General features: G+C 39.1%; 1 protein-coding gene across 1 annotated transcript in view; it reads right to left on the bottom strand.

Annotated features, from left to right (window-relative positions):
* Positions 1-17,221, bottom strand: part of LOC128657791 (deleted in malignant brain tumors 1 protein-like) — an 84,892-nt gene that overhangs the window by 66,280 nt on the left and 1,391 nt on the right. The window contains exons 3-4 of the mRNA XM_053712204.1: positions 2,342-2,547; positions 120-155 (exon numbers count right to left, since the gene is read on the bottom strand). Coding sequence (XP_053568179.1) covers positions 120-155; positions 2,342-2,547 — 242 coding nt within the window. The remainder of the gene's footprint in view (positions 1-119; positions 156-2,341; positions 2,548-17,221) is intronic.

Raw genomic sequence — 17,221 nt, forward strand, 5'->3', positions numbered from 1 at the left:
TATAATTTTTTAGTGTATAACTGGTTTATTCATATAAATCAAATCCATGCTAAATGTTGCTAAATTTCCATTAATACAGTTGAACTATTGCCAAATGTAAATATTATTTCATACATTACCTGGATATTCATCTGTGGTGGTTTGTTCAGAAGAACCTATGCAAAAAAAAAAAAAAAATGTATAAAAATGACATAGATACAAATATATACACACATGGATTTGCATTCAATGTATAATTGGTTTATTCATATAAATCAAATCCATACAAAGGGTCCGAATTATTATTGTTTGAGCGGACATGATTCGATATTGCAGATCAAGTCGGCTGTACATCAATAAATGCCGACATCATATGCTCTCTGCATTTATCATTGCACCAGAAGTTCTTGTGAACTGCTGGTGCAATGCCGCCCCCTGCACAGCAGGGGGTGTCAATCAACCCGATTGTAGTCAATCGGGTTGATTTCTGGCGATGTCTGTCCGCCGCCTTAGAGCAGGTAGACAGGTTACGGAGCAGCGGTCTTTAGACCTGAAGGCTTGCCGGAAACACAGGGCATCAAGTTCCGTACAGAGCTTGATTAATCGGCCCCAAAGCAATGTTGCTAAATTTCCATTAATACAGTTTAACTATTGCCAAATGAAAATATTATTTCATACATTACCTGGATATACTTCTGTTGTAGGTTGTTCAGAAGAAACTATGAAAACAAAAAAGTTTTATTTAGTTGCAGGAGTTAAACACATTTGTATACAAACAATAGTATAATTGTACATAAAGGAACAGCAAAGTAACAATGATTCAGCTAAAGCATGTCATTTTAACCTCTTAACAATAGCTGATATACCTTGTACGTCGTCAGCTGTTGTTTTTAAACTAAGGGGTTAAGTAGCTTTGGTCTCTGCACCAGTAATGAGAACTTGCTATAGCCAAGCACGCCTGGATTGAGGCAGGCAGTAATATTGTAAGTGTGTACTAATCTTTCTACCTCTCCCATTTCCCTGTGGTAACGTAAAAACGTAAATAATCCTTGAGTTATAGTCTGGTGCTGGATTATAGTGGTCTCCTTCTTCCTTTTAGTATATATATATATATATATATATATATATATATATATATATATATATGTGTGTGTGTGTGTGTGTGTGTGTGTGTGTGTGTGTGTATATGTGCAGCCAGCAATCCTCAGCTAGCTCCCAGTAGTGCATTGTTGCTGCTGAATCTACCTAGTTATTCTTGTCAATAATGGATAAAAAAAAGTAACAAACGAGACTTGCTCTTCCTGGGCTGCAGGCATCTGTCTTTATATGGTGACAGAGCATGATCAGTACTCCATTATTATATGAAGGCAGGTTGCCTGATTGTTATAGACAGTGACACAGTCTGTGTTACTGTCTGTAACAATCTCCGTTTGTGCAGGTGGGAGGTTCGGGAGGGATGGAGGGAGTCGGTGCAAAGGTGAGGGAGAGGCGGGATACTATAATATTCTAAAGAAAATGTTGTGGATGGTATAGGGAGGGGAAGGATGCTACACTACAGAGAAATGGGGAATCAGGTTGGGAGGACCGTACAATAGTGATTGCAGGGCGGGGAAGGTGAGGGTGGGGGACTGCTACACTACATTAAAAAACAAAAGATAATACATAAATAAATAATACAAATAAACTTTCCTTAATCTTTAGCACTATTAGGTGTTGTGCTCATGGGCTACACATAATTCACGACTTGTAATATTAGTGATATTAGCACAGCCCGCACTATCCACTGAAGGTATTCGGTGCACTAAAAAATGTTGGCCATCCTAACATTTTCTGGTTAATATCTAACTATTGACTTATAGTATCAGATTTACTCTATTCTTAGTGCAGGGTCGCAATATGGATATCAATAGTGCTCCACTTGTAATATAGGCCTTAAGTAGGAACTTAATCTCTAGCATTAATGTATGATTGTCTTAAAGTAGTTAAAAAAAGACTACTTTGGCTGTTGTGTTGGCACATGAAGCACACAGTGATGATTGCCAAATATAATATGTAGATTGAGCATGGAGAATACCTCTCAATCATGCATATGTGGAGCAGATAAAATGTATTTGTTGTTTTTCGATCTAATGTTAGACAATGTATCTTTGAAATTGAGGTTAAAATTTAAAAAAAAAATATATTATAATGACTTAAAAAACGAACCAATTCCAATTTTTTATATTAATATGGCACAGGCATAAATACAATTTACAAAATATTTAAAAAGTCTATTTATAAATAAAACATTGCGCTAGAGAAGAGTTTTTCTTTTCACATCATGGACTTTTTATGTTATAGCTTTTTTATTGGATCAAAATACCTGTTTGGTAATATGAATTAAACACAGCACGGAAACCAGAGTGATGAATAATACTGTTACTGCTAAATTCAACTCCAATGATATTAGATGAGGAGTAAAATGTATAGGTTCCGGCGTGGCATATTCTTCCTAGCTGGTGAGAGTATCCAGGAATACCATCGTACACAATCACCCAGTCCCTACCACAATTTGATTGAGGTTCTAAACTGTAATAAAAAAACAGATATAATAAATATGTATATATAAAATAAAGATACGACTGAAAATAAATAACATTTAGTGAAAGTTAATAAAAGGATTCTATCATGCACAAAGGTTTAACTATCCGGTGTATAGAAGGCACTTTTGCTAAGTTGCCTATAGCTCCAAAGGGCTCTATTTTGCCAAATCAACATTATTTTACATATAGATAGATAGATAGATAGATAGATGATAGATAGATAGATAGATAGATAGATAGATAGATACACTAGACTGACAGAAAGATTGATTTTACTTTATTCTTGTCTATGTACTACTATATGTAAGTATAATATGAGGTTAAAGGGACAGTCTAGTCAAAATTAAACTTTCATGATTCAGATAGGGCATGCAGTTTTTAACAACTTTCCAATTTATTTTTATGATCAAATTTTGTTCTCTTGGTATTCTTTGTTTAAAACTAAACCTAGGTAGGCTCATTTGTCAATTTCTTAGCCCTTGAAGGTCGCCACTTTTCTCAGTGCATTTTGACACAGCTAGACAGCACTCGTTCACTTGTGCCATATAGATTACATTGTGTTCACTCCCGTGGAGTTATTTATCAGCACTGATTGGCTATAATTCAAATCTGACAAAAGTGCAAAACTGGGGAATGAGTAATAAAGGGATTATGAACTTTTTAAATAATAAAAATTCTGGAGTAGACTGTCCCTTTAAATATCGCAAGTGAAAGAAGTAATAGTTAAATCAAAAGTAAGGATAGTCAAATGTTTGAAAGAAAGTAATTTCTTATTGTAGAAAATGTTATCTATATTGTGTTTGCTGAAGGTTTATTGAGAGGAACGCAGCCGCGCCAAAAGGCTTTAAGAGTTTTATGGAAGTGGTTACATACAAAAATTAGACAGTAATATCAATGGATTAGATATGTCAAAGAGCAGCAATTAACTCATATGGTACGTGAAAGGACAAACAACAGGCCTTGGGTTGGTTTGAAAAAGAAATAGATGAAAGTATGGTCAGAGGGAGTGCATAAGGAAGTAGTCAGTGAATTGAAGCAGAAGTCAGAAAAATTCAAAAACTCAGAAAAGAGGGTGGAATTAAATATAACCTTTGTTGAATAAGTAAAAGTATATTGCATCTAAGAACATGAGCATAAACTGTGTTTCAGCTATATTTATATATTTATTAAACAATATGTTCCCACCACTTTTTAAAAAAGCTTAATACACTTGTGACTGGATAAAAACAATGGGCTCGATCCGATAAAAATAGTCGCCCGCAAAAGCTGGCGACGCCAATATTTGCGCTGGTATGGTATCACATATATGGCGTAACCTAGAAGTTATGTGCGTATATTTCTGCCGTCGTCCGTAGTTTTTTGGGCCATAGGCAGGTATACCAAACCAGCGCAGTTTGGTATCCAATATACAGCGTAAGGACTTACGTGGCGAAAATGGAGAAATCTTCGCCACAAAAAGCAGCTGTAATAAGCCTTACGCTGACTATTGGAGCCCCGTAACTCCCTAAACTACCTGCTAAATAAACCTAACACCTAACGCATGCGCAATGTCTATCTATCTGTCAACCGCGATCTGCTAAATAAAAGCTAACACCAAACGCATGCGCAATGTCTATCTCCCTGTCAACCGCGATCCCCTGCCTCAATCTCTAATAAAGTATTTAACCCCTAAACCGCCGCCATCTACATAAACTAACCCCCTACTGTGAGCCCCTAAAACCGCCACCATCTAACTGATCTATCCCCTAATGTGAACCCCTAAAACCGCCGCGTTCTACCTGATCTATCCCCTAATGTGAACCCCTTACACCGCAGCCATCTACCTTATCTATCCCCTAATCTGACCCCTTACACCGCCGCCACCTATATAAAAATTATTAACCCCATAATCTAATCCCCCTATACCGCCGCCAGCTATATTAATATTATTAACCCCTAATCTAATCCCCCTAAAATAATTATCTCTATTACCAGCCCTTAAAAGGGCCTTTTGCGGGGCTTTGCCCCAAAGTAAACAGCTCTTTTGCCCTATAACCTGCCCTCCCTACACCACCGCAACCTATATTAATAGTATTAACCCCTAATGTAAGCCCCTTACACTGCTGCCATCTATATTAAAATTATTAACCCCTAATTTAATCTACCTACCCCGCCGCCAGCTATATTATCTATATTAACCCTAAGTATATTATAGTTAATATAGTTATTACATTATATATATTAACTATATTAACCCTAATTATATTAGGGTTAATATAGTTAATATAGTTACTATAGTATTTATATTAACTATATTAACTCTATCTAACCCTAACACCCCTAACTAAATTCTTAAATAAATCTAATTCATATTATAAACTAAAATATTCCTATTTAAATCTAAACACTTACCTATAAAATAAACCCTAAGATAGCTACAATATAATTAATAATTACATTGTAGCTATGTTAGGGTTTATATATATTTTACAGGTAAATTGTTAATTATTTTAACTAGGTATAATAGCTATAAAATAGTTATTAACTATTTAATAGCTACCTAGTTAAAATAATTACCCAATTACCTGTAAAATAAATCCTAACCTAAGTTACAAATACACCTACACTATCAATAAATTAAATAAACTACACATATCTATCTAAAAATACAATTAAATAAACTAAACTAAATTACAAAAACAAACAAACACTAAATTAAAAAAAATTAAAAAAAGATTACAAGATTTTTAAGCTAATTACACCTATTCTAAGCCCCCTAATAAAATAATAAATCCCCCCAAAATAAAAAAATTTCCCTACCCTATTCTAAATTAAAAAAAGTTCAAAGCTCTTTTACCTTACCAGCCCTTAAAAGCGCTTTTTGCGGGGCATGCCCCAAAGAAAACTGCTCTTTTGCCAGAAAAAAAAACACAATACCACCCCTCAACATTACAACCCACCACCCACATACCCCTAATCTAACTCAAACCCCCCTTAAATAAACCTAACACTACCCCCCTGAAGTTCTCCCTACCTTATCTTCACCACGCCGGGCCGAACTCCTCATCCAATCCGGGTGATGTCTATCCAAGCGGCAAAGAAGACGTCTTCATCCCGGCGATGTTTTTATCCAAAGTCTTCTTCCATCCGGCAGCATCTTCCATCAAGCGGCATCTTCAATCTTCTTTCTTCGCTCCACCGACGCGGAGCATCAATCCCGGCCGACGACTGAACGACGAATGAGGCACCTTTAAATGACGTCATCCAAGATGGCGTCCACCGAATTCCGATTGGCTGATAGGATTCTATCAGCCAATCGGAATTAAGGTAGAAAAATCTGATTGGCTGATTGAATCAGCCAATCAGATTCAAGTTCAATCCGATTGGCTGAACCAATCAGCCAATCAGATTGAGCTCGCATTCTATTGGCTGATAGGAACAGCCAATAGAATGCGAGCTCAATCGGATGAGGAGTTCGGCCCGGCGTGGTGAAGATAAGGTAGGGAGATCTTCAGGGAAGTAGTGTTAGGTTTATTTAAGGGGGGTTTGGGTTAGATTAGGGGTATGTGGGTGGTGGGTTGTAATGTTGGGGGGTGGTATTGTGTTTTTTTTTCAGGCAAAAGAGCAGTTTTCTTTGGGGCATACCCCGCAAAAAGCCCTTTTAAGGGCTGGTAAGGTAAAAGAGCTTTGAACTTTTTTTAATTTAGAATAGGGTAGGGAATTTTTTTTATTTTGGGGGGCTTTATTATTTTATTAGGGGGCTTAGAATAGGTGTAATTAGCTTAAAAATCTTGTAATCTTTTTTTTTATTTTTTGTAATGTAGTGTTTTTTTTTTTGTAATTTAGTTTAGTTTATTTAATTGTATTTTTAGATAGATATTTGTAGTTTATTTAATTTATTGATAGTGTAGGTGTATTTGTAACTTAGGTCAGGATTTATTTTACAGGCAATTGGGTAATTATTTTAACTAGGTAGCTATTAAATAGTTAATAACTATTTAATAGCTATTATACCTAGTTAAAATAATTAACAATTTACCTGTAAAATAAATATAAACCCTAACATAGCTACAATGTAATTATTAATTATATTGTAGCTATCTTAGGGTTTATTTTATAGGTAAGTATTTAGATTTAAATAGGAATATTTTAATTAATAATATTAATATTAGATTTATCTTAATAAGAGTTTAGTTAGGGATGTTCGAGTTAGATAAGGTTATTATACTTAATATATATATAATATAATAACGATATTAACTATATTAACCCTAATATAATTAGGGTTAATATAGTTAATATATATAATATAATAACTATATTAACTATATTAACCCTAATATAATTAGGGTTAATATAGTTAATATAGCTGGCGGCGGTGTAGGGGGATTAGATTAGGGGTTAATACATTTATTATAGGTGGCCACGGTGTAGGGGGATGTAGATTGTAGGCAAAAGAGCAGTTTACTTTGTGACAAAGCCCCGCCAAAAGCCCTTTTAAGGGCTGGTAAAAGAGCTGAATTCTTTGGGGCATGCCCCGCAAAAAGCCCTTTTAAGGGCTGGCAAAAGAGCTTTTCAGGGCTATTTGTAGGGTTAGACTTAGGTTTAGTGGTAGGGATAGTTTAGTATTTTAGGGGTTAAATAATTTAATATAGATGGCGGTGGGGTATGGGGATTAAATTAGGGGTTAATAATTTTAAAATAGATGGTGGCAGGGTAGAGGCTCACTTTAGGGGGTAGGTAAGGTAGATGTCGGCGGGGTAGGGGCTCACTTTAGGGGGTTATAGATTTAATATAGCTGGTGGCGGGGTCCGGGAGCAGCGGTTTAGGGGTTAATACATATTTTATTGTTAGGATAGTGAGGGGGGGTAGCGGATAGAGGGTTAGACGTGTCGGGCTATGTTTAGGAGGCGTGTTATACGTGTCGGGCTATGTTAGGGAGGCGTGTTAGACAGTGCGGGTGATTTCATACTTTAGTCAGGTTTTGTAGGCGCCGGCAGTTTCTAACGTGGCGTAAGTCACTGGCGACGCCAGAAATTTGTACTTGCGCAGATTTCTGGACATCGCTGGTTTATCCGACTTACGGCACGTTAGCATCTGACGGCGCCGTATATTGGATAGCTTGAGATGCGAGCTGAAACTGCGGGCGACGCGGGTTCCCTCGCTTGCCACGCAAACTACGCTGTATATCGGATCGCGCCCAATATCCATACAACATAATAACACATGAATAACAGGATGTATAGTCAAATCACTAGTGTAGCAAATAAAAAGGGTGTTAAAAGGGTAGTAACCTATTGTTTAGTAAGTCTATAGATATAGATTTATGCTTTGATAGATGTGATGCTGCACTCGGTGTATGCTTATGATCTTGAAAATAATATTATTATAATAGTTCAGTAAATGTTATATTTTATTAACAGAGGGACTGACTTTGGGGTTGGTCACAAGAATCATTTAGAAAACCACCATTAAAGTCTATGTGCATTTTTGTTGATAAATCATTTGAATTTTTCTAAAAGACTGTTATCAACTCATTTGTGTGCTGTAAAGGCTATTATTTGTTCTATGTGCAAACACTGAGGGCCAGATTAAGTTGGGCCCTATTAAACGCTAGAAGTAAGCTTTTTGCACTCGTTTGTTTTGCTTGTGTACAAATCTGACCCACGTAAAAAGCTGAAACTTACAATATCACACGCACGATAATCTATTCACACGAAACTTGATCCCATATTTTTAAGTGCACTAAACCGAAATGAAAATATAAATATCTCACATGCCAATGTTCTTCACATAGAAGAATATGTTCTATTTATTCATAAATACATATTTCTATACCTATATATGTTGTTTTTTTTTTAACAAGTATATATTTAGACATATATATATATATATATATATATATATATAATTATCTACAGGTAAAGATATATATATATATATATATATATATATAAAGAAGTACACACTGCAGAGGTACAGGACCCGGTGTTGATCCGTTGAATCCCATGACAAAGAAAGCCAGCACCAGAGATTAGTATATCACCAATTTTAATGCCAGAAAAGAATGCTTTTCTGGCATTAAAATTGGTGATATACTAATCTCTGGTGCTGGCTTTTAGTGATGTCGCGAATAGTTCACCGGCGAATAGTTCCCGGCGAACATAGCATGTTCGCGTTCGCCTCGGCGGACGAACATATGGAATGTTCGATCCGCCCCCTCTTCGTCATCATTGAGTAAACTTTGACCCTGTACCTCACAGTCAGAATACACATTACAGCCAATCAGCAGCAGACCCTCCCTCCCAGACCCTCCCACCTCCTGGACAGCATCCATTTTAGATTCATTTGGAAGCTGCATTCTTAGTGAGAGGAGGGACAGTGTAGCTGCTGCTGATTTAATAGGGAAATCGATAGCTAGGCTAGTGTATTCAGTGTCCACTACAGTAATGAAGGACTCATCTGATCTCTGCTGTAAGGACAGCACCCCAAAAAGCCCTTTTTAGGGCTAGAACATCAATCTGCTTTTTTTTTTTTCCCTGTGTAATCTAATTGTAGTTGCCTGCCTGTCAGCGTGTGTGTTAGGCTCACAGTGTATACTGTGCCCACTTGCCCAGTGCCACCACTCATATCTGGTGTAACAGTAGTGTACATTTAAAAAAAAACAACACTTTTTTGACTGTGAAATAATAGCAGACAGCTGCCAGTACCCAAGATGGCCGCCAATAAGGCAGATGGGGAGGGTTAGAGAGCTGTTTTGGGGGGGATCAGGGAGGTTGGGGGCTAAGGGGGGATGCTACACCACAGCATATGTTAGATTAAAGAGAACCGAGATAGCACACAGAGTCTCTATGGAAGTGCGCAAATGATCACAGCATGTGGCAGATGGCGAATTCGGCAAACAGCAATCCAGGCAACTCTCTCAGAAATGGTGAGTGGACAACGGGAACCTGTGGATGACAGATGGAAGAGGCGCCTCATGGGACAAGTATCGTTTTAGGCAGCAAAGGGACACACATAAGCAGCGGACCCCCCACACAGAGTGTTACTCACAAGAGCGGCGGTACAAACGTGTACCCAGACAGGCAGGACGGAACCAAAAGTCGCCCGTCAGACAGGCGTAAGCTCGGTACGCTAGGCAAACGTCACTCAGCAAGCAGCGTCAGAGTAAACCCAGCAGGGGAACCAATAGAGTCGAAGGGAACTCGACACAGCGGACCTCCAAAGGGGATCAGGAACGTAACCAAATTACTCCAGCGGCTCTAGCTGCAGCTGGACGGATTTTGACAATCAACTTTTACGAATGTTAGAAAAAGCGGGGATGCATTGCATCCCCGCTTTTTCTAACATTCGTAAAAGTTGATTGTCAAAATCCGTCCAGCTGCAGCTAGAGCCGCTGGAGTAATTTGGTTACGTTCCTGATCCCCTTTGGAGGTCCGCTGTGTCGAGTTCCCTTCGACTCTATTGGTTCCCCTGCTGGGTTTACTCTGACGCTGCTTGCTGAGTGACGTTTGCCTAGCGTACCGAGCTTACGCCTGTCTGACGGGCGACTTTTGGTTCCGTCCTGCCTGTCTGGGTACACGTTTGTACCGCCGCTCTTGTGAGTAACACTCTGTGTGGGGGGTCCGCTGCTTATGTGTGTCCCTTTGCTGCCTAAAACGATACTTGTCCCATGAGGCGCCTCTTCCATCTGTCATCCACAGGTTCCCGTTGACCACAGCATATGTAAATATGCTATAAAAAAATATTATTTTTTTTAAACGTTTTATTTTAGTACTGGCAGACTTTCTACCAGTACTTAAGATGGCGGAGACAATTGTGGGGTGGGGGAGGGAAGGGAGCTGTTTGGGAGGGATCGGGGGGTCTGATGTGTCAGGTGGGAGGCTGATCTCTACACTAAAGCTAAAATTAACCCTGCAAGCTCCCTACAAACTACCTAATTAACCCCTTCACTGCTAGCCATAATACATGTGTGATGTGCAGCAGCATTTAGCGGCCTTCTAATTACCAGAAAGCAACGCCAAAGTCATATATGTCTGCTATTTCTGAACAAAGGGGATGCCAGAGAAGCATTTACAACCATTTGTGCCATAATTGCACAAGCTGTTTGTAAATAATTTCAGTGAGAAACCTAAAATTTGCGAAAAAAATTAAGGCCTAGATTTGGAGTTCGGCGGTAAAAGGGCTGTTAACGCTCCGCGGGTTTTTTTCTGGCCGCACCATAAATTTAACTCTGGTATCGAGAGTTCAAACAAATGCTGCGTTAGGCTCCAAAAAAGGAGCGTAGAGCATTTTTACCGCAAATGCAACTCTCGATACCAGAGTTGCTTACGGACGCGGCCGGCATCAAAAACGTGCTCGTGCACGATTCTCCCATAGGAAACAATGGGGCAGTTTGAGCTGAAAAAAAACCTAACACCTGCAAAAAAGCAGCGTTCAGCTCTTAACGCAGCCCCATTGTTTCCTATGGGGAAACACTTCCTACGTCTGCACCTAACACTCTAACATGTACCCCGAGTCTAAACACCCCTAACCTTACACTTATTAACCCCTAATCTGCCGCCCCCGCTATCGCTGTCCCCTGCATTACACTTTTAACCCCTAATCTGCCGCTCCGTAAACCGCCGCCACCTACGTTATCCCTATGTACCCCTAATCTGCTGCCCTAACATCGCCGACCCCTATGTTATATTTATTAACCCCTAATCTGCCCCCCACAACGTCGCCGACACCTGCCTACACTTATTAACCCCTAATCTGCCGAGCGGACCTGAGCGCTACTATAATAAAGTTATTAACCCCTAATCCGCCTCACTAACCCTATCATAAATAGTATTAACCCCTAATCTGCCCTCCCTAACATCGCCGACACCTACCTTCAATTATTAACCCCTAATCTGCCGACCGGAGCTCACCGCTATTCTAATAAATGTATTAACCCCTAAAGCTAAGTCTAACCCTAACACTAACACCCCCCTAAGTTAAATATAATTTTTATCTAACGAAATAAATTAACTCTTATTAAATAAATGATTCCTATTTAAAGCTAAATACTTACCTGTAAAATAAATCCTAATATAGCTACAATATAAATTATAATTATATTATAGCTATTTTAGGATTAATATTTATTTTACAGGCAACTTTGTAATTATTTTAACCAGGTACAATAGCTATTAAATAGTTAAGAACTATTTAATAGTTACCTAGTTAAAATAATAACAAATTTACCTGTAAAATAAATCCTAACCTAAGATATAATTAAACCTAACACTACCCTATCAATAAAATAATTAAATAAACTACCTACAATTACCTACAATTAACCTAACACTACACTATCAATAAATTAATTAAACACAATTGCTACAAATAAATACAATTAAATAAACTATCTAAAGTACAAAAAATAAAAAAGAACTAAGTTACAGAAAATAATAAAATATTTACAAACATAAGAAAAATATTACAACAATTTTAAACTAATTACACCTACTCTAAGCCCCCTAATAAAATAACAAAGCCCCCCAAAATAAAAAATTCCCTACCCTATTCTAAAATACAAATATTACAAGCTCTTTTACCTTACCAGCCCTGAACAGGGCCCTTTGCGGGGCATGCCCCAAGAATTTCAGCTCTTTTGCCTGTAAAAAAAAACATACAATACCCCCCCCCCAACATTACAACCCACCACCCACATACCCCTAATCTAACCCAAACCCCCCTTAAATAAACCTAACACTAATCCCCTGAAGATCTTCCTACCTTGTCTTCACCATACCAGGTTCACCGATCCGTCCTGGCTCCAAGATCTTCATCCAACCCAAGCGGGGGTTGGCGATCCATAATCCGGTGCTCCAAAGTCTTCCTCCTATCCGGCAAGAAGAGGACATCCGGACCGGCAAACATCTTCTCCAAGCGGCATCTTCTATCTTCTTCCATCCGATGACGACCGGCTCCATCTTGAAGACCTCCAGCGCGGATCCATCCTCTTCTTCCGACGACTAGACGACGAATGACGGTTCCTTTAAGGGACGTCATCCAAGATGGCGTCCCTCGAATTCCGATTGGCTGATAGGATTCTATCAGCCAATCGGAATTAAGGTAGGAATTTTCTGATTGGCTGATGGAATCAGCCAATCAGAATATAGTTCAATCCGATTGGCTGATCCAATCAGCCAATCAGATTGAGCTCGCATTCTATTGGCTGATCGGAACAGCCAATAGAATGCGAGCTCAATCTGATTGGCTGATTGGATCAGCCAATCGGATTGAACTATATTCTGATTGGCTGATTCCATCAGCCAATCAGAAAATTCCTACCTTAATTCCGATTGGCTGATAGAATCCTATCAGCCAATCGGAATTCGAGGGACGCCATCTTGGATGACGTCCCTTAAAGGAACCGTCATTCGTCGTCTAGTCGTCGGAAGAAGAGGATGGATCCGCGCTGGAGGTCTTCAAGATGGAGCCGGTCGTCATCGGATGGAAGAAGATAGAAGATGCCGCTTGGAGAAGATGTTTGCCGGTCCGGATGTCCTCTTCTTGCCGGATAGGAGGAAGACTTTGGAGCACCGGATTATGGATCGCCAACCCCCGCTTGGGTTGGATGAAGATCTTGGAGCCAGGACGGATCGGTGAACCTGGTATGGTGAAGACAAGGTAGGAAGATCTTCAGGGGATTAGTGTTAGGTTTATTTAAGGGGGGTTTGGGTTAGATTAGGGGTATGTGGGTGGTGGGTTGTAATGTTGGGGGGGGGGTATTGTATGTTTTTTTTTACAGGCAAAAGAGCTGAAATTCTTGGGGCATGCCCCGCAAAGGGCCCTGTTCAGGGCTGGTAAGGTAAAAGAGCTTGTAATATTTGTATTTTAGAATAGGGTAGGGAATTTTTTATTTTGGGGGGCTTTGTTATTTTATTAGGGGGCTTAGAGTAGGTGTAATTAGTTTAAAATTGTTGTAATATTTTTCTTATGTTTGTAAATATTTTATTATTTTCTGTAACTTAGTTCTTTTTTATTTTTTGTACTTTAGATAGTTTATTTAATTGTATTTATTTGTAGCAATTGTGTTTAATTAATTTATTGATAGTGTAGTGTTAGGTTAATTGTAGGTAATTGTAGGTAGTTTATTTAATTATTTTATTGATAGGGTAGTGTTAGGTTTAATTATATCTTAGGTTAGGATTTATTTTACAGGTAAATTTGTTATTATTTTAACTAGGTAACTATTAAATAGTTCTTAACTATTTAATAGCTATTGTACCTGGTTAAAATAATTACAAAGTTGCCTGTAAAATAAATATTAATCCTAAAATAGCTATAATATAATTATAATTTATATTGTAGCTATATTAGGATGTATTTTACAGGTAAGTATTTAGCTTTAAATAGGAATTATTTATTTAATAAGAGTTAATTTATTTCGTTAGATAAAAATTATATTTAACTTAGGGGGGGTGTTAGTGTTAGGGTTAGACTTAGCTTTAGGGGTTAATACATTTATTAGAATAGCGGTGAGCTCCGGTCGGCAGATTAGGGGTTAATAATTGAAGGTAGGTGTCGGCGATGTTAGGGAGGGCAGATTAGGGGTTAATACTATTTATGATAGGGTTAGTGAGGCGGATTAGGGGTTAATAACTTTATTATAGTAGCGCTCAGGTCCGCTCGGCAGATTAGGGGTTAATAAGTGTAGGTAGGTGTCGGCGACGTTGAGGGGGGCAGATTAGGGGTTAATAAATATAACATAGGGGTCGGCGATGTTAGGGGTAGCAGATTAGGGGTACATAGGGATAACGTAGGTGGCGGCGATTTGCGGTCGGAAGATTAGGGGTTAATTATTTTAAGTAGCTTGCGGCGACGTTGTGGGGGGCAAGTTAGGGGTTAATAGATATAATACAGGGGTCGGCGGTGTTAGGGGCAGCAGATTAGGGGTACATAAGTATAACGTAGGTGGCGGTCGGCAGATTAGGGGTTAAAAATTTTAATCGAGTGGCGGCGATGTGGGGGGAGCTCGGTTTAGGGGTACATAGGTAGTTTATGGGTGTTAGTGTACTTTAGGGTACAGTAGTTAAGAGCTTTATAAACCGGCGTTAGCCAGAAAGCTCTTAACTCCTGCTATTTTCAGGCGGCTGGAATCTTGTCGTTAGAGCTCTAACGCTCACTGCAGAAACGACTCTAAATACCGGCGTTAGGAAGATCCCATTGAAAAGATAGGCTACGCAAATGGCGTAGGGGGATCTGCGGTATGGAAAAGTCGCGGCTGAAAAGTGAGCGTTAGACCCTTTAATCACTGACTCCAAATACCAGCGGGCGGCCAAAACCAGCGTTAGGAGCCTCTAACGCTGGTTTTGACGGCTACCGCCGAACTCTAAATCTAGGCCTAAGTGTTTTTTTAATTTGATCGCATTTGGCGGTGAAATGGTGGCATGAAATATACCAAAATGGGCCTAGATCAATACTTTGGGTTGTCTACTACACTACACTTAAGCTAAAATTAACTCTACAAGCTGCCTACATGCTCCCTAATTAACCCCTTCACTGCTGGGCATAAAACACTTGTGGTGCGCAGTGGCATTTAGCTGCCTTCTATTTACCAAAAAGCAACGCCAAAGCCATATAAGTCTGCTATTTCTGAACAAAGGGGATCCCAGAGAAGCATTTACAACCATTTATGCCATAATTGAATAAGTTGTTTGTAAATAATTTCTGTGAGAAACCTAAAGTTTGGGAAAAAGTGAACTTTTTTTTTTTTTTTTGATCGCATTTGGCGGTGAAATGGTGGCATGAAATATACCAAAATGGGCCTACATCAATACATTTGGTTGTCTACTACACTACACTTAAGCTAAAATTAACTCTACAAGCTCCCTACATGCTCCCTAATTAACCCCTTCACTGCTGGGCATAAAACACGTGTGGTGTGCAGTGGCATTTAACAGCCTTCTAATTACCAAAAAGCAATGCCAAAGCCATATAAGTCTGCTATAATGGCATGTCTGGCACACAGTGTTGGGGCAAGGGTCCATCTGACCACTGATACCTGGTCTGCAAAGCATGGTCAGGGCAGGTATATCACCTACACTGCGCACTGTGAAGCGGACGTAACCCTTACACGTAACCCTTACACTACCTGATCGATACAACATCATACCTGATGTTTTAAAGCACGTTATTCCAAACAATTTAGGAATGTTAGGTGATTTATGCCCTTTATGGATTAAAACCAGACTCTGCATCAACTATGTAATTTTCCATGGGAGTTTTGCCATGGATCCCCCTCCGGCATGCCACAGTCCAGGTTAGTCAGTAGGTTGGTTAGTGCCCTTGAAACAACTTTTCCATCACTATTGTGGCCAGAAAGAGTCCCTGTGGGTTTTAAAATTCGCCTGCCTATTGAAGTCTATGGCGGTTTGCCAGTTTTGCGGAAGTTTGCGTCCGCCGTTCGCGAACCCAAATTTTTAGGTTCGCTACATCACTACTGGCTTTCTTTGTCGTGGGATTCAATGGATCAACACCGGGTTCGGTCCCTCTGAAGTGTGTACTTCTTTGCATATCAATTGGCCGTGCACAGAGTGGTTGTAACATTTGGGGAGTGCTGATCCTTTTATACATTGTTGTATATAAATATATATATGAATATCTATTAAGAAATACATCCTGTATTATAAAAGGCCAGATATGTTTGTCCGATGCAGTCATGCACAGTAGAGACTGCAGCACGAGACAAACATACCTGTCCGTAAGGAAGGATCAGTCATTGAGGATCAGACAGCACTGAGATGGGGGTCCAGAGCGGGGGGAAGGATCAGTCAGTGAGGATCAGACAGCACAGAGAGAGGGGGAGCAGGAGTGGGGATTGTGAGTGGGGGGGCACGAGCGTGGTGACACAAGGGGGGGTGGAAGAGAGCGGGGGCGTGAGCGGGTGGGACAACTGCACTACAGAAAAAAAGTTGAGAGCGGCAGGGAAGGAGAGAGGGAGATGGGATCCAAGTGGATGGGGATTTTTTCCCATTTACACGGGCTTTAGAACTAGTAGAACATATTTTGCTATATGCAGAACATTGGAATTTAAAATATTTACAGTAAAAACACACTATAACATTTTATTAAATATGAATATTGCATAAATATGCTTTTACATGTTTTCATCTGCTTAACAGCACAGGGCACATTTTTGTTTTGTGAAGCACTTAAACAGTGCTATTAGGATGCGCTAACCTGATATACGTTAACTTCAATTGTACTCAAGTGATCGTGTTTACTTTCAACTTGTAATTTAAACAAAAAACAGGCGTGTACAAACACACTCAATAAACCCCTAATTGCTTGCCCGTAATTGTTAATGCTCCACTCGCAATCTAACCCTGAATGTCTCAGTTCTTGTGTATTGTATTGGTGTATTCATGCATGCATTTTTCTTATCATCAAAGCTGTCAAGCACCTTCAACATAAAGTGCCAGTATATATATATATATATATATATATATTTTTTTTTTTTTTAATTAATCCTTGGAACATGGATGGATAAAAAGTGTGCAAAATGTCTTTGATGCTTTTTCTCATTATTTTTTGCAGTGTCATTCAAAATCAGATGGTGGCTGATCTACACTATCAGAAAAAAATGTGCATTCAATTATGCATTAAATTAATGAGTACGTATTCATTCAGTATTACAATAGTCA

The sequence above is a fragment of the Bombina bombina genome, chromosome 4, assembly GCF_027579735.1.
Source record: "Bombina bombina isolate aBomBom1 chromosome 4, aBomBom1.pri, whole genome shotgun sequence".
NCBI lineage: Eukaryota > Metazoa > Chordata > Amphibia > Anura > Bombinatoridae > Bombina > Bombina bombina.